The 19,044-nt window shown below is 36.8% G+C and overlaps 2 protein-coding genes and 1 non-coding gene across 5 annotated transcripts; 2 read left to right on the top strand and 1 right to left on the bottom strand.

Annotated features, from left to right (window-relative positions):
- The first annotated feature begins 45 nt into the window (after nt 1-45).
- On the top strand, nt 46-117 carry TRNAW-CCA (transfer RNA tryptophan (anticodon CCA)). Its single transcript has one exon. It is a non-coding gene; the product is annotated as a tRNA-Trp (tRNA).
- Nucleotides 118-1,498: 1,381 nt separating this feature from the next.
- Nucleotides 1,499-9,438, bottom strand: LOC133312502 (cell division topological specificity factor homolog, chloroplastic). Its single transcript, XM_061513710.1, has 2 exons — nt 9,229-9,438; nt 1,499-2,352 (listed from the first exon to the last, which is right to left on the bottom strand). Exons 1-2 carry the CDS (start codon nt 9,328-9,330, stop codon nt 1,750-1,752), a joined length of 705 nt encoding a protein of 234 aa, XP_061369694.1. The 5' UTR covers nt 9,331-9,438; the 3' UTR covers nt 1,499-1,749.
- Nucleotides 9,439-12,806: 3,368 nt separating this feature from the next.
- Nucleotides 12,807-17,288, top strand: LOC133312503 (uncharacterized). Of its 3 annotated transcripts, none has more exons than XM_061513714.1 (11): nt 12,807-13,026; nt 13,124-13,220; nt 13,333-13,407; nt 14,152-14,238; nt 14,976-15,032; nt 15,717-15,809; nt 16,020-16,092; nt 16,236-16,311; nt 16,387-16,477; nt 16,634-16,757; nt 16,966-17,288. In XM_061513714.1, exons 2-10 carry the CDS (start codon nt 13,170-13,172, stop codon nt 16,751-16,753), a joined length of 723 nt encoding a protein of 240 aa, XP_061369698.1. In that variant the 5' UTR covers nt 12,807-13,026; nt 13,124-13,169; the 3' UTR covers nt 16,754-16,757; nt 16,966-17,288. The 3 variants fall into 3 exon arrangements, with proteins under 3 accessions (XP_061369698.1, XP_061369696.1, XP_061369695.1); XM_061513712.1 differs by having other exon boundaries at nt 12,807-13,015; nt 16,634-16,770; nt 16,966-17,283; XM_061513711.1 differs by having other exon boundaries at nt 16,634-16,770; nt 16,966-17,283.
- Nucleotides 17,289-19,044: the final 1,756 nt, after the last annotated feature.

The raw sequence follows: 19,044 nt of genomic DNA, 5'->3' as shown, positions 1-19,044 counted from the left end.
TATAACCAAATAAATATGTAAATATATCATTACTCGACAACAAGTGGATCCGTGGCGCAATGGTAGCGCGTCTGACTCCAGATCAGAAGGTTGCGTGTTCGATTCACGTCGGGTTCAATTCCCTGTTGAATTTATTTTTTTAAGTTAATCTGAAATCTGATTGAAATTTGGGCTGAGCATTTAACAATAAAATTATTGTAGTAGAATCATTTTACTTATTGCATACATTTAAAAATTATATAATGTTCTTTATTATAATATAATTATTATAGTGGAATACTTTATTTACTGCATACTTTTATAAAAATATACATATTTATATATATAGCACTAACCATAAAAGTATGCATTAATAATATTTATTATTTTAAAGAAACAATAATTTATTTATAAAAATATCAAATTATTGTATATTGCATAACATTCACTTAGGGAGCGTTTGGTACAGGAGAAATTTTACTTGTGTATGCTTGAATTAAATGTCTTGCATTTATTGAAAAAATGCAAAAAATTCAAAAGGGTTTTACTTCTTGCAAACTTTAATAAATACTTTTTGCATATTATTTCATGATTATTATATTGGGTTCGCTTTTTCTGCAGTTACTGCAGATAAGTTATCTGCAGTAAGCCAAAACGTCATCGTTTTGGGATTGAAATCATGGTATTTTTGTAATTTTAATTTATTTCAGGATTATAATAGTCTTTATATTTATAATTTTTAAGATTCCAATACCAAAACGACGTCGTTTTGGGAATAAATGCAGATAATTTATCTGCATTAACTGCAGAAACATTTTTCCCTATTATATTTCATGAAAATGATATTTTGCACTGTGCATTTCATGCATTTGACAACAACTATATTTACATGTATTTAACTTTTTTTATTTTTTTTTCCGGCCTATGCTAAAGAACCAAATTCTGTATATTGCAGTGGGCTTTCTGAGTGTAAATATCAGAATTAGAGATATGATTACCTTTTGAAGTTTGCATTACAATAGAAACACAATCCATCAGAAAGGGAAGTAATTACATTACATCCAGTTTAAGCTATATAACACATCCAAAATGCAGAGAAGTACAGATTTCTGAACACCAGCACCTATTCTTAAAGAAATTATATGCTACCATATCCATTCGACATGTGGTTATGATCCACGGTTACAATTTAAATGCAATCAGATAAAGAGAATAGATTATCTCGTCTTTACTAATCCAATAGCTCTTTTTCATAGGCCAACAGAGAAGAGTATTTTTGGTACCACCGTCACACTGAATATGCGACGGTCATATTTGAAATATGTGTATTTTCGACAATACATAATGTAAATATTAAAATTACTTTTTTCTCTAAACTCCACGTTAGCAATTTCTAAGAGGGGGGGAAGTACCTTTAATATTTACCCGGAATACATATATTAAATTTTTCCCCAACTAACTAGTAACTAGTAACTACCAGCTCCATCAATAATAATGATTCAGATACTGTAACAAAAAAAAAAAAAAAAAATTCATATACTCAAGAAACAAAAACCTATCATAACTGTTAAGAACAGACAGCATACCACATTTTGTTCAACGGAACATCAAATCAAACTAACAGAGTAACAGATAAAGGTGGTACAAAATTTCTCATCAAAATCTAGAGTCACCCTAATGTAAGCTTCAATTTTCAAATATATACAGCGCAGCAAATTGGCTTCACTGGTAAGAGCTTCAAACACAAACTTTTGACAAAGAAATCAAGATTCAAGACCTTTCATCCGGAACAAAGAAATTAAATCTAACATCAACAGAACCAGAACTGTCTCCAGTGTCCTTATACTCAACATTAGTTATTGTCCCAATTTCATCCACATCTTGATATTCTGGCTTAACCCGCCTTACAGGCACTGTGACAGAGTAAATAGTTCCAAGATCTGTATCAGCAGAGACACTCAGCTGAACTTTATCCTGTGATTCTATTTCCACAAAATCTGATAGAGCACGCACAACGTTGCTAACAATTTTTCGCTTTGCCTCATCACTAACTGCACATCGATCAGAGAACAAAATCATCTTCAGGCGTTGCTTGGCAATCCTAGCATTGGAGCTGTTTCTAGATACGGCTGACGGAAAAATTATCTTCCAAGCCAAATTTAAACGCTCAAAGAAGCTCATATTAACCGCATCAAGGAGAAAGTTCTCGGCTTCTTGGCTAACTGACTTTGCCGAAAATTTAGGATCCCCAAGGACTCCAGAAACAAGCTTGCCATAGCCACGCGTATTGCATCGTAAAATTGTCAGACTCGGACATTTTGGGGAGAATTCAGAAATGCTAGATGCCCCATTCAAGAAACACTGAAGGTCTACCTATTAGACAGTAAAATTAATAAATTAATGAGAACTGAGAAGGCATTTTCAATGCGTTCTAAATGTTGTTATGATCTGTAACATATACAGGTAAACTTGAGCATTTATCAACAATGCAACATTTAAGAAGCTAAACCACAAGTATCTAAATAAAAATATCTCAACAATAAAATATAGAACATCCATTGAACCTTCGCCCCACCCCTTTTACAGAAAAATCAGAAAGGAAAAATGCAGTATGGCGTACTCTTTAAGCATATGATCTTCCTAACTAAAATGGCGAAAAACTGAATATATTTTCTCTAATTTCTACAAGACAAATAACCTGTCAACTATATATTATGAATATTTCCAATGAAATGAAATAAGGTGGAAAAACAGTTATGCCCTCCTTTGATAATTTGGTCTAGAGGGCCATGAAACAGAATTACAACTCACGAATGCAGGTTATCTGATACAATCCAGATACAGAATACAATTTTACTGAATAACCTCTCTGTATATTAATATTTCTCAACGAACAATGGAACTTAAAAACAGAAATGCATCACATGGTTCTCCATAGTACTGCTATGGATCAGCGTTTACAGTAATGAAATAACAACAGCAAGTAAGAGCCTTCGAGATGCTCTGAATCTCCTAAGGAATTAACCCTACAATGACCCCTTGGTGCTTTCTTCTTTTCCATGCCTTCCTACTAATACTCACTCTAACTAACTTGCCATGCGTATATTTTCATTCCTTTCTAACAAACCATCTGACTCAGCACTAACCAACTGATTGGTTTCATGCCAACGTTTCTTGCCCTTATCTCTCACATAAACCTTGTTCAATTGGGCTTTACGTAATTGGGCCCTATCAATACTCCCCCCCACAACAAGCACCTTGTCCTCAAGGTGCAGATGAGGGAATTGAGAATCCAAAGTAACAAAATCCTCCCAAGAATTCTCAAAGTCCGGTAAGCCGTGCCACTTGACCAGGACCTGCACTTTACCTTGAGGGTCTCTGCGCCAATCCACTACGTCATCTGGCTGCACTTGTAGCTCCCATTCAGGTGACAATACGTCAGGTAATGGGTACGCATTTAGCACCACCGGATTAGCTTTTTTAAGTAAGGACACGTGAAAAACTGGGTGGACTTTATGCCCAGCAGGTAACTCCAAATGGTAGGCAGTCACACCAATTTTCTCCACAATTGTAAACGGCCCATAGTAACGGGGACTCAACTTTTCATTGACCCGAGAAGCCAGAGTCTTCAATCTATATGGCTGAATCCTCAAGTAAACCGATTCCCCAACCTCAAATTGGACATCCCTTCGATGATGATTGGCCTGCAGCTTCATACGGTTTTGTGCTTTTGCCAAGTTCACTTTCAATTCATCCAGAATAACCTCCCTTTCGGCCAGCAAGTTGGATACTGCATCAACCTTCACAAAGCTGCTCCCCACCTTAACAGTTGAGGGGGATCAATACCGTACAAAGCCTTGAATGGGGTCATCCCCGTCAATTCCTTGTATGTGGTATTATACCAATACTCAGCCCAATGCAACCACCTTGGCCAATTTTTCGGTTTTGGGCTGCAAAAGCAACAGAGGTAAGTCTAATCCTAGGTTCACCACCTCGGTTTGCCCATTGGATTGTGGGTGATATGTTGTACTGTAATGCAACTTAGTTCCAACAGCCTTGAACAAAGCTGCCCAGAATTTGCTCAAAAAGACCCTATCTCTATCTGACACCACCACCAAAGGGAACCCATGTAAACGCACAATCTCCTTAACAAACAATTCAGCCACCTCTTGTGCTGAATACGGATGAGACAGAGCCATAAAATGGGCGTACTTTGTAAGCCGGTCAACCACCACAAAAATCGTGTCCACCCCAAACGCTCTAGGTAATCCTCCAATGAAGTCCATAGACACCTCCGACCACACTTGTGTTGGGATGGGCAGGGGTTGCAATAACCCCGTGGGTGACAGATTCTGCACCTTATTGTGTTGGCAAACAGCACAAGCAGTAACATAGTCTTGAACTGTTTTCCTCATGCCCTCCCAATACACCATTCCCAGCATTTTTTTTATAAGTTCTAGAAAATCCAGAATGACCCCCTACATTGGAATCGTGAAATTCATGTAGAATTAGAGGGATGAAACGAGATACCTTAGACAAGACCAGTCGATCTTTGTAGAAGAGTCTGCCTCCCTCTAGTTTGAACCCCTCGTGTGCTCCCGGATTTAATGATAACTCCTGTACCATCTTGCGTAACTTCTGGTCTCTGTTTACTTCTTCATCAACCTCTTCCAATTCGGGTAGCTGCACCTGAGAAATCATGGAATACTGCATAGTCCGAGAAAGGGCATCCGCCACCACATTTTCTTTCCCCGGTTGGTACTGGATCTCAAAGTCATACCCCAGCAATTTAGAAGCCCAACGCTGTTGCTCCTCACCTAACACCCGTTGATCTAGTAAAAATCTGAGACTCTTTTGATCAGTCTTGACAATAAAATGTCTCCTGAGTAAATACGGTCGCCATTTCCTTACTGCAAATACAATGGCCATTAATTCTTTCTCATACACCGATTTATGTAAGGCTCCTCTAGAAAATCCTTGACTGATAGAGGCCAAAGGACGACCTTCCTGCATCAGCACGGCACCCATACCCTTGCCTGAAGCATCAGTGACCACTGTAAATGTTTTAGAAAAATCAGGTAATGCCAACACTGGCACACTGACCATAGCCTGTTTTAGCCTCTGAAACGCCTCCGTGGCTGTTTGGTCTCACTTGAATGCTTCTTTTTTCAACAAATTTGTTAAAGGCTGAGCTATCTTCCCATAATCTTGCACAAACTTGCGGTAATACCCGGTGAGGCCCAGGAATCCCCTCAATTCCTTCACTGTTCTAGGAATCTGCCAATTAACCATAGCCTGTATTTTGCTTGGATCTGCACTAACCCCATCCGCGGTAATAAAATGGCCTAAATATTCAATTTTGTTTTGCCCCAGCCTACATTTTTTTTTGTTAACAAATAACTTGTTCCTTCGCAAAGCTGAGAACACCTGCTTCAAATGCTCAATGTGCTCCCCTGGACCCTTACTGTAAATGAGAATGTCATCAAAGAAAACTAAAGTAAATTTCCTTAGGAATGGCTTCAGTACCTCGTTCATAAGAGCGTTGAACGTGGACAGAGCGTTGGTGAGTCCGAAAGGCATAACTAAGTATTCGTAATGCCCTTCTTGGGTGCGGAAGGCTGTCTTCGGAATGTCCTCTTCCACCATTTGAATCTGATGATACCCAGATTTTAAGTCCAGCTTGCTAAACACCGTGGCACCTCCAAGTTCATCCAACAATTCCTCCACCACTGGGATCGGGAATTTATCAGGGACTGTCATTTTGTTTAATCCCCTGTAATCCACACATAACCTCCAACTGCCATCCTTCTTTTTCACCAAAATAACCGGACTGGAATATAGGCTAAAACTGGTTCTAATAAAACCGTCACTCATCAATTCCCCTACCAACTTCTCAATCTCATTTTTTTGTTAATAAGGATAGCGGTAAGGACGACTATTAGGTACCTGGCTGCCTAGTTTAAGGGTGATGGAGTGGTCCCCGGCCCGCGTGGGAGGCATTCCCTTAGGCCTTGCAAAAATATCATCGAACTCCTCCATTAATTCCGCAAGCTCAGTCCACCCTTTGGGATACAAATCCTCCTCATTCCTCCTTTCTGATTCTACTGTTTCTTTGTCTACGTAGTACCCTTGACCTGACTGTAGCAGTGCCTTGGACATAGACTTTAGAGAAGAAATGGTTCTGGACAAAGAGGGTTCCCCCTTGATAAAAACTTCAGCACCCTGGGAACCATAACGGAGGGTCATCTCGCGGAAGTTAGCTCGAATATCCCCAAGCTCCTTCAACCAATCCAGTCCTAACACCAAGTCAACCCCACCCAGGTCAAAAAGATACAGATCCTGCATAATGGAGTTATTTTGGACCAGTATCTTCACCTTTCTACACACCCCGCTGCATGTAACCTTGTGTCCATCCCCTACTACCACTCGAAATACAGGCGTCGGCTCCACCGTTAGCCCAAGCCGTTGGGCCACCTCGGTCTTCACAAAGTTACTGGACGCTCCGCAATCGATAAGCACCTCCAGTCGCTTACCTTCTACCGTTCCCCAAACCTTCATCGACTGGTTGGATGTGAGACCCATCATGCTCTGTAATGTCAGCTGCAACAACCTTTCTTCTTCCTCGCGAAGTCTTTCTAGCTCAGCATCCCCTTCGTCCATCAGCTCATGCTGCGTCTTCGTCTCCGTCACCCAAAATCAGGAGATGCAGTCTTTTTGTTACACACTTGTGTTCTGGGTTCCATTTCTCTTCGCATCGAAAGCATAGCCCCTTGTTGCGTCGATCTGTTGCCTCTGCGTTGGAAAGACGTCGAAAGTTACTCCCTTGGCTCTCCCCCTTCTGGTTTGTAGCCGAGCTCCACTGTGTCGTCGCTCCAGTCGCTCCTCGATTTAGGTCATTCGAATTGGGGATTTCAGTTGGACTTCCCCTATTCGATCTCGTCAACACATTTTTAATTCCACCCCCTTTTAGATATGTGGGCTGGTTAAACGTTCTTTGCAGCCCAATATGGTTTTTGAGCCCAAAATAACCTACACCCTCTTCGGTCCAGGCCAAGTTGCGCTGGTCAATCTTCTGGGCCAACTTAATCATGGACGCTAAGCCCAGCCCAGGAGTCATTAACACCTCTTGTCTTAGACTCGATTTCAACCCGCTAAGCCATGCACCCTTCAACACTTCTTCATCCGCGTAGCGCATGGTGCCCACCACCGCTTCAAACTCCACCTTGAACTCTGTCACCGATCCGGTCTGTTTCAACGCGTACAGTGGCCCATACGGATTATCTAACAACTCCGGCTGAAACCTACACAACACTTCGCGTCGGAAATGTACCCATGTGGTCGTGGATTTGTCAAGTTCCCACCAACGATACCAGTTTAAGGCTTCACCTTCGAGCACCAACATCACCGCAGGAACCTTTTCCTCTTCCCCAATGTCATTCACTTGAAAATATCCCTCCACCTTACTCAACCACGCGTACGCATTTTCCCCTGTGAAGATTGGGATATCTAATTTTTTTACTCTTGGTTCCATGTAATTCATCCCACGGTGGCCTCCATGAGACCCTTCGAAGCTATTTCTTCTTCTGTGACGGCCATATCCGCCGTCTTCTGACCGGAGCTGCTCCAATCCAGCCCCAAGTTCCCTTAATTGGCGGATGATCCCCGCTTGATTGGCATCACTAGCATCCAGTCTGCGCATGAGCTCTTCCTGAGCTTGCTCACCACGAACGATCCTCTCCTCCATTCCTTCCATGCTTCTGGTTCTTGTCATACCCAAACTCCCAGGTGGAGCTTTGATACCAAATTGATACAATCCAGATACAGAATACAATTTTACTGAATAACCTCTCTGTATATTAATATTTCTCAACGAACAATGGAACTTAAAAATAGAAATGCATCACATGGTTCTCCATAGTACTGCTATGGATCAGCGTTTACAGTAATGAAATAACAAAAGCAAGTAAGAGCCTTCGTGATGCTCTGAATCTCCTAAGGAATTAACCCTACAATGACCCCTTGGTGCTTTCTTCTTTTCCATGCCTTCCTACTAATACTCACTCTAACTAACTTGCCACGCGTATATTTTCATTCCTTTCTAACAAACCATCTGACTCAGCACTAACCAACTGATTGGTTTCATGCCAACGTTTCCTGCCCTTATCTCTCACATAAACCTTGTTCAATTGGGCTTTACGTAATTGGGCCCTATCATTATCATATATATGAGCTTAGTCAAATAAGATCTCTAATTACATTCAATCAACCATGAAGAGAGATGGAAAACACACAACTCAACAATCCTCTCTTTCCCTTGTGATACAGAATACAATTTTACTGAATAACCTCTCTGTATATTAATATTTCTCAACGAACAATGGAACTTAAAAATAGAAATGCATCACATGGTTCTCCATAGTACTGCTATGGATCAGCGTTTACAGTAATGAAATAACAAAAGCAAGTAAGAGCCTTCGTGATGCTCTGAATCTCCTAAGGAATTAACCCTACAATGACCCCTTGGTGCTTTCTTCTTTTCCATGCCTTCCTACTAATACTCACTCTAACTAACTTGCCACGCGTATATTTTCATTCCTTTCTAACAAACCATCTGACTCAGCACTAACCAACTGATTGGTTTCATGCCAACGTTTCCTGCCCTTATCTCTCACATAAACCTTGTTCAATTGGGCTTTACGTAATTGGGCCCTATCATTATCATATATATGAGCTTAGTCAAATAAGATCTCTAATTACATTCAATCAACCATGAAGAGAGATGGAAAACACACAACTCAACAATCCTCTCTTTCCCTTGTTTTTGTCACTTAAATATATGATAATTTACATGAACTTTCGCCTGAAAAGCACTGATGCGAACCTTGAGAGAACCTAACCCCAAAAGCTAGCTCCTAAGGTAGAAAAGGCCAAAATCCATATAAACCCTACAGTAGAATCTTATGTTTTTTCGATATGGGACTCAAGTCTCGTACCTTACAATTGGATTGTAACAAGCAACTATAACATATCACAATGGAATTCCAGAATTTAATAAAATTATATATTCCTAATCAAATTAAAACCCTAATCAAACTCCAGAATCCTCGAAAGCCCTGGTTTGCATGACATTGGAGTAACTGGGGTTTCAATCAAACGTGATAAAATTCCCAGTAAGAATATATGCATCCTCTGAGGAAGTATAAGAAGCGTAAAATAAGAACTAAATAGATAGGTGAGAGAAAACGAAACCTTTGGGGAAGGGAAAGAGCAGGTTCGAAATGGGTGTGAGTGTGAGTGAGCACGATGGAGACGAAGAGTTGCTGAGACACTTAGATCGCCGGAAATCGCCATTGTTAACGGCTTTTGATTTTGCTCCTCGTAACGGAACTTTAGTTCAGCGCGCAGTGCTCACAGTCACAATCTCCTATTTGGCTGCAATAACACCTCCCAAGACGTTGTCGTCTCATCCTTCTTTCTTCTCTTGTTTTTTTTTCAAAAAAATAGATATATTGTTTGAAAAATATAAAAATCGTGTTATATGAAGGAAAAATCGGTTAGGGTATAGATTAGAGAAGAAGGATATTATGACAACTAAGTTGTGTTACTACTAAGTGACTACCAATCAATCTTACCGTTAGATCAATTATATTGATCCAGCAGTTATATTTATTTCCATCTTTGTATGGTCATGATTTTCCAAATTTAATACTTTATATTTATTTTCACCTTTGTATGGTTATGATTTCCTATATTTAATGTTTTCACTTTAAATATGAGGAATCATGACCATACAAAGATGGAAATAAATATAACCGTTGGATCAACATAATTGATCTAACGGTGAGATTGATTGGTAGTCACTTGGTAGTAACACAACTTGGTTGTCACAATATCCTTCCCCTAGATTATAATATTAAAAAAAAAAATTCTGTTACGTTAGCTGATAGCTTTTGAAAAAAAAAGAAAAAAAAAATATTATAAATATATATTACTCTAGTACATAATTATATTTTTGGTAAAATTAAATTTGTTTCCTGCAACATAACTGATTGAAACCCCGTATTATTTATATTTTTTATTTTTATTTAATTGCTTAGAAAAATGAAAAAAAAATATTTTTTACAATTCTTAGTTCCCTATTCAAATGTTAAGATTATTACTTAAATCTAAGCAATTTACTTCACAACAATATCATCAATTAAATTGATATGAAAAATAAAGAGGATCAAAATATACCTCTTTGATTATTTAGAGTTTCAATTTTTGTGGGCTTTATGCAATATTTTTAAACTCTTCCTCTCACTTATAAATATTGGTCTAAATACAAGAGAGAGCTCATAGACATTAAAAACGAATACACATCCTTTTATAAATTTTTTCTATCATAGAGTTAGGTTTTTTGCATGGATAAACCATAGGTATTCTTCACAAGAGGCAGTTTTGTTCAGGGAGGGTCTAGGATTAAGGCTTTAAACTTCTCCCAAATATGATACTTGGGAGGATCGAACACATATTCTCATCCTCACCTACTTTGCTCTCATGCTCTAATTGAGCTACCATCATTTGGTATTATAAAGTTAGTTTTAGATGTGTGTTGTAGTGGGTAGTTACTCAGGTGGTGGATAATTTCTCAAGATATAGATGATGTGGATCACTTTATTTTGACTAAACCTTTGGTGGCCAACCAAAGATAAACTAAAATTCAAATATCATCCTACTTTGTCCCCATATCCCATCATAAAACTATAGTGAGAAGCAAAATGCATAAATCATGGAGTTATGTCCTCTAAAAATGAGTATTATTTTCAACGTATCACAATGTATTATCCCTCGAGCATATTATATAATAAATAAACCTAATATTTATTCTTATTCTATAATTTATTGATATTTCTCAAAAATAAATAAATAAATAAATAATGCGTACACAAAATTGAAAGAAAATGTCACAATTGAATTTTTGTTAGAATATAAAAGAGGGTAGAGATTGATTTTAATTCATTGAGTGAATAGTATAAACACTACATCTTGGGAAGAAAGAAGACTAAAACGAAGCTTCACGGAACATAAGCTGGATAAATCGGTAGCACAACAAATCAACTAGAATGACCATCAACAAAGGAAGGAACGATTGGGATGGATATTATCCTAAAACAACATTGATGCTACTGGGATAAAAACCAATGGCTATGGAATAATCCACGGACTAGGCAACAATTGATATAAATGCTCCCCCTCCCAAAAAGAAATGAAAGACAAGTCAAATCAGACTTGACGAACACCACAAATAAATGTGGGAAGAAAATCATATTGCCAAATACAAGCCATACAAAGGTAAAAATAAAACCAAATAAAACACCATATAGAGAACTAAATCCAACTTTAGAACGAGAGAGCGACAACATAAGCTATAGCAATAGCTAACGTAACAAAATGCCTTGGTGACACAAAATAGCAAACATCTTGTTTGCATCATGGAGAGCTCCAAAAAGAAATGCATAAAAATCCATGGAAGAAAGTCAAAACAACAAGTAGACATGATAAAAAAAACAGAGGAAAACAAAAATCAAAGAAAGCATAAGGAGAAAGAGAGATAGCCTAACCATCAACTCCAAAACCTAATTTTTTTTCTCATTATCGAAAAGTACTTCACTTTCCGGCTAGAAAACAAAAAGACTACATTGGTCCAAGTCCAAATAGTGGATAGAATCATTTAGCTTCATCGACAATAGTTATCTAGTTGGCAAACCCCAAAAAAAGGGCACATAAATCACCACACTCCCCCACATTTCAACCATGACATAGAACAAACAGAAACTCTAGATTCTCGTAATAGCAAGTGGACCAAGAAACCAAGGACGCAAATGCTTGGGGGTTATAGTTGCTAAGAGGGTACAAAACAAACCCGAACGCCCCGAAGAAGGCGATGAAGGGAAGGATAACAAAGTAAAAGAGAGCTTGCTTAGACAATACATTAGCCCCGATGATGGAGGATGAGGAGGTAAAAGAGAGATAGGCGATGGTCACAGATATAAGTTCCTAAAACCCAAAAATCACAACGAAAATGAGTTATGGAAAATACAGAAAAAATAGAAGAAAAGGAGAAGCGACCATAGAAAAAAATTGATGAAGGAAACAAAGGAGAAAAAAAGTGATGGCAGCGGAACCTCCATTCATGGAGGATAAAAAGTTTGTGCTTATGTCATGTTAGAAGGTAAAAGAGAGTAAAGATTTATTTTAACTCATTGAGTGAAATGATACAAGAGAGAATATAAGTGAGTGGGGGTTGTAACAACTCTACAACTCACCCTAATATAAAATAACAAACATATCGAAATAAAATAAAATATTATTTATATCTCTTTATAACAAACATACAGGTTATTTATGTATTCGAATATAATTTATTTAAAATTGTGACTTTTAAAATTTCAAATATTTAAAATAAGAACTATGTATAAAAAAGTTAAAAATTAATTTTAAAAAATCATATAAAATTCTATTAAAAAAGATTTGTTTATGTGTTTATATTCATAATACTAGATAATTTGCTTCAAATATCAAATAAAATAATGTTATTTTATTAAACTATTGATCTAGTATACATACGCTGGGATATGATTTTATTTTTATTTTTATGTAATCCTTTTATCTTATCCATCTTTATTATATCCCATCCTAAAATTCTCCGTTGAAGTAACCAAACCCTTATCTTTGCAGGTTGAGAGAGAATTTAGTTTCGGGTTTTGGCCCACTTTGATGGCTTTTAATTTAGCCCAAGAATGAAAAAAAAACAAACATACCAAGAAGCAAACTGTGCGTTTTGTGCAATTACTGTTTCTGCTTGCCTCCGCCAACAGTGTCCAACGTACGTCAGGGTTAGCACTTATTAGCACTAGCAGAGTTCCTTCCAGTTTAACTCGGTTTCTTAAGATACTGCGTCGTTTCGTCCTACATTCGACTCACTACTCCCAACGATCGACACGGTTCTGTTCCCTGATATTGTGTTCCACACAGTTTCTCTTTTTAGGGTTTGGTAATTAATCGGTATTTTTCTACGAAACCGATTTGGTTTTATTCGCTGCTTTTCATATGAATGAATGAATGAATGATAATTAATTGTTTGCTAAATATTATTTTACAGTTTCAAATAAAAAGTTGTTGGAAGAGCCCATTCATTCTGCATTTAAATGGATAGTAAATCCTCCGGTTCCTCTACTAACTTAGTAGACCAATTAGTGGTGAGTGGTTGCTCTTGTACATCTATGTTGTCAATGTATACAATGCTGAACTGCGTATTGTATTACTTTTTTTTTTTAATGCTAATTAAAATATATGTGAATGGTTGTATAGTGTCCTGGAGATGTTGTTCTTGACCTTTCTACCATGACAAACCAGACAATTAAGCTTGGAGGTGGTCTATGCCAGGTGGGTCTCTAGATTTTCTCAAAAAATTACACTTTTTTATTTTATTTTGTTTATTTGTTTGTTTGTTTTTGTAGTTTGGCACAATATTATAATGGATGCACACACACAGAGGCACTCATTCTTATCAATGTCTTATTTTGGGATGTCTTGTGTAGTTTCACAAGATGGACAACAGCAATCCATTTACCTTGCAATCAATTGATATTTTTTCCCTCTGATATATATTGTTTGTAAATTGGAACTAATAGTTGATTTTGGATTTCTTCCTAATTTTTTTTTTTTTTTTTATAGATTTTTAGGCCTGGGAACAACTTCTTTGTCTATTATTATTTCCCCTTTCATCATCACATTGCAATAACACACAGTGGCGGAGTTAGCCATGAAAAGTTTCATTATTTGAGGGGGCCATGCTTGTGAACCAAAAAATAATTTTAAAAAATATGTGTAAGAACAATTGAGTTTGAAAAAAAATAAAATTGATGGGGGCGAAAGTGCTCCTCAATCAACAAAAGGCGCTGCCCCTGATAACAAATTATGAAAACAAGTAGTATTTGGTGTAAGGAATTGTCTTCAATGCAAGTTGCATGATAGGTTGCCTAAAATCCTCACACTTGAATGAAAATTTTGGACTGAATAGGATGTCCTTGAACAAAGAGGATTGACTTGAATAAAGTTTCACTGTACGTTTTGCTCATTTTGTTCAATTCTATAAATAACATATTCTTGTGTGCATCAATTTTCTAGGACGGTGATGTGATTTCTGTGATGAAGGCTGGCAGGCTAAGGTTCTCAAAGCCTAATAAATATTGGGTTGAAGGTTCTCAAAAAAGGGTTAGTATGATACTGTGGTTGTGTTTTATGTATCAATGCGTTAAGGCATGGCTTTGACTGATATGATGATGCTGTTTTTTCAGTGTTATTGGTTCAATTCCTTGCTGCGATTGTCATATGTTTCTTTTTCGTTGTTATTTGCATTTACTGTCAAATTGCTTTTAATATATGCCTTAAAATCAAACGTGTTTCTCTTACATGGATTCCTAAATCATTTTTAGTAGAAGGTTCTAATATGTTTTCTGATCTACAAGAGGGATAAGCCATAAGATGGTGGGAATAATATCCTGAAATCAGTAGTTTCAATTTTAAATGTAATGTCATGTCATGTGTAAGTGTCAATATTTGATTGTCATTACATTTGGAAGACAATATTGTTGATAAAATTTGTGGAGAACCTTTTACCATGTTTGCTTTGGGTCTCTTTTATGCCCTCTTGAATGAGCTAAGTTTTCACTGGCAGCTGCAAAATCAGGTTAAAGCGGAATGTTCTTTTTTTCTTTTTAATTCTCACTCATTAACGCACTTTGTACATGTTAGTATGTCAATATATGGGGATTAAGTTCTTGCTTTTAAGATGAATAGCAGTTTGCATTCTACCAGAAAACTATCTCTATCTCCTAATGCATATGAATTTTAATTTTTTTTCAGCATTCAATTATATTACACAATTTCCCCTCAGAACAAAAAATGCTATCTTTTTTTCTTCAAAATTCCGATTATGTTGTTTTGTGCAGTATGTGCCCCATGCAGAGGATTCCGTACTTGGAATAGTTGTAGACTCCAGATCAGATGTAAGGAGATTCTCTATTTTTGTTGTTTAAGCTTTCAGTTCTGCTCCAGTTTCTTGTTGACTGCAAGTTTTATGTAGGCTCTATTAAATATTTGATGTAAAATGAGCAAGTAGTTTCAGGATTTTAGTTTTGAAATTAGAGATTTTGACTTTTGATTATTTGTTATTTACGGATTTTATCCTATGTTAGATTATCTTATTTTGTTATAGAATAGGATTATCTTAGTAGGGTTTTTGGTTTTTTCTGGGTCTATAAATAGACCATCGTTGTAAACATTTGATACATTTCCGCATAATTATACAAAATGGAGATTTCATTTTCCTCAAAGAGTATTGGAAACCCTAGTAAGAGGAATACTCTGTCCTAGAGGAGTACTTTAGGCGTATTGTTTTACATCAGCATTTATTAACTCTCTTAAGTCCTTAGTGAGGACTAAGAAGAGATAATTAACAATGGCATGGTGGTATCACCCTTCCTCAAAACTATTGGTTTTGACCTGCAAGATACAAGCAAATTATGGTAATTGAGGGTGGTTAATGTAAATTTGAGATATTTAAAATAAATGAAATGCTTGGTTCTATGTCAACTCTTGTACTTTTTTATTTACTTGAAAATATTTGATCCTTACTTAGCTTTGAGTTTCTTCTATGGTTTTATTAAAAATTTAAATTTATCACTGTACAGAACTTTCTTGTGGACATAAAAGGACCAGCTATAGCATTTTTGCCAGTGCTTGCATTCGAAGGAGGAACTAGAAGAAATATACCCAAGTTTGAGGTGTGCATAAATTATGTTTGTATGCTAAACTATCTTTAGCTTACGTGTGTGCGCACAGATGCGAATCTGTTCCCTTTCTCCCTCTTTCGATTTGGCTGGCAGACTAGCATTTGCTTGTCATTCCTCTCTTGGTGTTAAATGATGTTTAGTCTATCTGGTCTATCATGTTTCTCTAGGTTGTTTTCTTTTGCCTAATGCTTCACCTTGCAGGTAGGTACTTTGCTTTATGTGCGGGTTGTAAAAGCAAACCCTGGAATGAATCCTGAGCTGTCATGCACTGATGGTAGGTGTCCTATTCTGTGAATTCAAAGTTTTTTTTGTCGGTGCCTCTTAATTATGGATTTTTCTTGTTGGTTAAATTTAATTTGCTTCCTGTTTCATTTTTGCAGACTTAACTGACTTTTATTTTGTTTTGTGTTTGTTTAGCTAGTGGGAAAGCAGCAGAATTTGGTGCTCTAAAAGATGGCTATATGTTTGAGTGTACAACTGGTCTCTCAAGGATGTATGGAATTTAACTTTTGCTGTCCATGCATAATGTTATCAGATCTTGACTTGAGAGATTGTGTGTTGTTTGTAGGCTTCTCAGCTCACCCACATGTCCAGTACTTGATGCTTTCGGGAAGAAACTGTCCTTTGAGATAGCAGTTGGCTTAAATGGTCGTGTTTGGGTATGCAGGCATTCTCTTTCCAGTGTGCCATATTATGTTTTCTTTGTTTCTTGTCTCATTTGAAGCATATATGCTTGACCATCATTTTTGTCTTGGCTTGGGAAATTTTCATTCTACTAATTTCAGCTTTCCTTTTCAAATTGTTGTTTCGTCTAGGTCAATGCGTCATCTCCATCTTCAACTATCATCCTAGCTAATGCAATTATGAACTCAGAGACATTGAGTGGTGCTCAGCAGAGAATAATGGTTGAAAAGCTGCTGAAGAGTATCCATTGACAAAGTTAGTCAGGCGTGTATGATTTTAACCCTTCTTGCTTTGATTGCCTATTCTTAGTTCATAGTCCCTTGTGATTTCATTACATATTACTTGTTTTCAATGTCTTCTTATGCCACTTCCAACTCATGAAGTGCATAGTTTCTTATATGCTACCAAATACCACCAATGCTTCTGATTTACTAAAAATAAATAAATATCAATGCATCTGCAGGGCGAGACTCTCTACAAGCCTACAACCAAAAGCTAAGTGCATGAGGGATTTTCATCACCTTCGCTGTTTAATTCGAGTTACATGGAAAAAAGAATTGAGAAGTGCTTCGTTAATAGGAATTTAATTGTCCGGTTATATTTTTCTTTGTCTCGACAAGATATCTAAGAGAAAGTTAATCTTTTTCCTTGTTATTTATATTTTTCATTTGTACAAGTCTTATATACTCTATTCTTTTAGTGAAGCTGTTCCGGCCTGCTTTTATAAACTGTTTGTTAGATTTAGGATATGTAAAGTGATCTTAGGTAGCAAGCATATTAAATCAAATGTGATATTTTGTACAGCTTAATTAAATTCTGAACAGAACCATAAGTAAATTATGCAGACATTTGTGGTTTTGCTATAGGAGAAAGATGCTGGAACAAATTATGTGATTGATGTGCACAATCTTGATCATTTAAAAAATGTCACGTTGGGAATAAGTTGTTACCTAATGGGTTGATTGCAAGTGAAGAGTGGTGTATTAGTTTGGGCTCTTATTATCAAATGATGACATGACTTTCTTTATTAATTGATTCCGATTTTTATTTTTTGTTTTTTTCTAGCTCCTTAAATATACAAACTTCTATTCATTTGGTTACGGTGGAAATAAGGTTGTAGTGGCAAACAAATGTGAAGAGGGTGTGTGGTAGTATGAAATTTATTATTAATTCATTCCAAATTTTCTTTCTTTTTTTAACGCTGGCTCCTTGAAAATACCAACTTCTATTCATTTGGTAACTCATCTTAACTTTTATAATCAATGAATAAGTTTCAATAATTACTTTTCTGTAAGGGGTTTGCATTTGTCATTTAACATGACACAATAAACTTTCCTACACACACAACATTTTGTGGGGTCCACACTTTTAGAAGAAAAAAAAAATAAAAGAAATTATGGCACGTAAAACGAATCTCTATAACATTACACAATTATTTTTTTTACAACATAACTCTTATAAAACCCTTTCTTTAAACAAGGGTAAGTCTATAGAGGGGAGAGTTAAACAAGGGTAAGTCTATAGAGGGGAGAGGACCTCTATGTAAGGTTATTATACTTGGAAGTAAATGTTCTAAATTTTCTTTCATCAGCTTTCTGTACAACAACGAAATCACCCATCAATCAATCATTAAATTATGGATACCATTCAAAGATGTATATATGACATCACTAAGCACATAGATCAACTGAGAATTGTTTCACCTTAACCAATAATTTTGAATTTGAGTTCTGGATATGAGCTTTACAGCCTTTGTAAGCTTGTTCGAATAAAATTCTGATTAATCCAGCCCATTAGTGGCTAAATACGATGAGTTATGAAAAAAAAAAAGAACGTATTTATGGGGTAATGTTGAAATGGTTTTTCCAAATATAATCCAAGCGTAGTAGAAGTGGCAAAGTGGGCTGCCCGCCCCGCCAAAAGCTTGTTAAAAAGCAGACTGGCCCGCCCTGCCATTGAAGGTGGGTTAGATATCTAAGCCCGCCCCGTCCTGTTTGGGCAGGTGGGGCGGGCTGCCCGCCAAGCCCGTCACATTTTACACTAAAAATTAAAAAAAAAAAAATCAACCCGGGCAAGCTTGGCGGGCAGCGAGTTTAGAAAACTCAGCCCGCCCCGTCTCGTTTGGCGGGCGGGGCGGGCTCGGCCCATTTTGCCAACTCTAAAGCGTAGAAATGAGTGTATCCTGGGAATTCGTTGCTAAGGTGATCAACAACCAAATTGGACTGTTTTGCACACTTTCTCCAGGTTGCTTATGCTGCCTTAAAGAATTGTGTTTTTTTTTTTAATAAACCACAAATATTTTTCACGTGAAATAATCCCGTTCGGAACAGATTCATGATTAAGATTTCAAACTCCATGATATTGGGGAGGACACATTCACCTACTCAGCTCCAATGAAACCCGGGCCCATAATTCAGCAATGTTATTAATATTCCAAGTGTCAATTATTTGAACTTGAAATGATAATGAAAGCTGAAGTTTAATATTGTAACATTAATATAAAACATAAGTTGAAAGTATCACTTATTTAATTCGCAAAGAA

This window comes from Gastrolobium bilobum, unplaced genomic scaffold, assembly GCF_033153095.1.
Source record: "Gastrolobium bilobum isolate Gb01-03AN ecotype WA unplaced genomic scaffold, APGP_CSIRO_Gbil_v1 utg5873, whole genome shotgun sequence".
Classification (NCBI taxonomy): domain Eukaryota; kingdom Viridiplantae; phylum Streptophyta; class Magnoliopsida; order Fabales; family Fabaceae; genus Gastrolobium; species Gastrolobium bilobum.
This window is presented reverse-complemented; position numbering and strand designations above follow the sequence as displayed.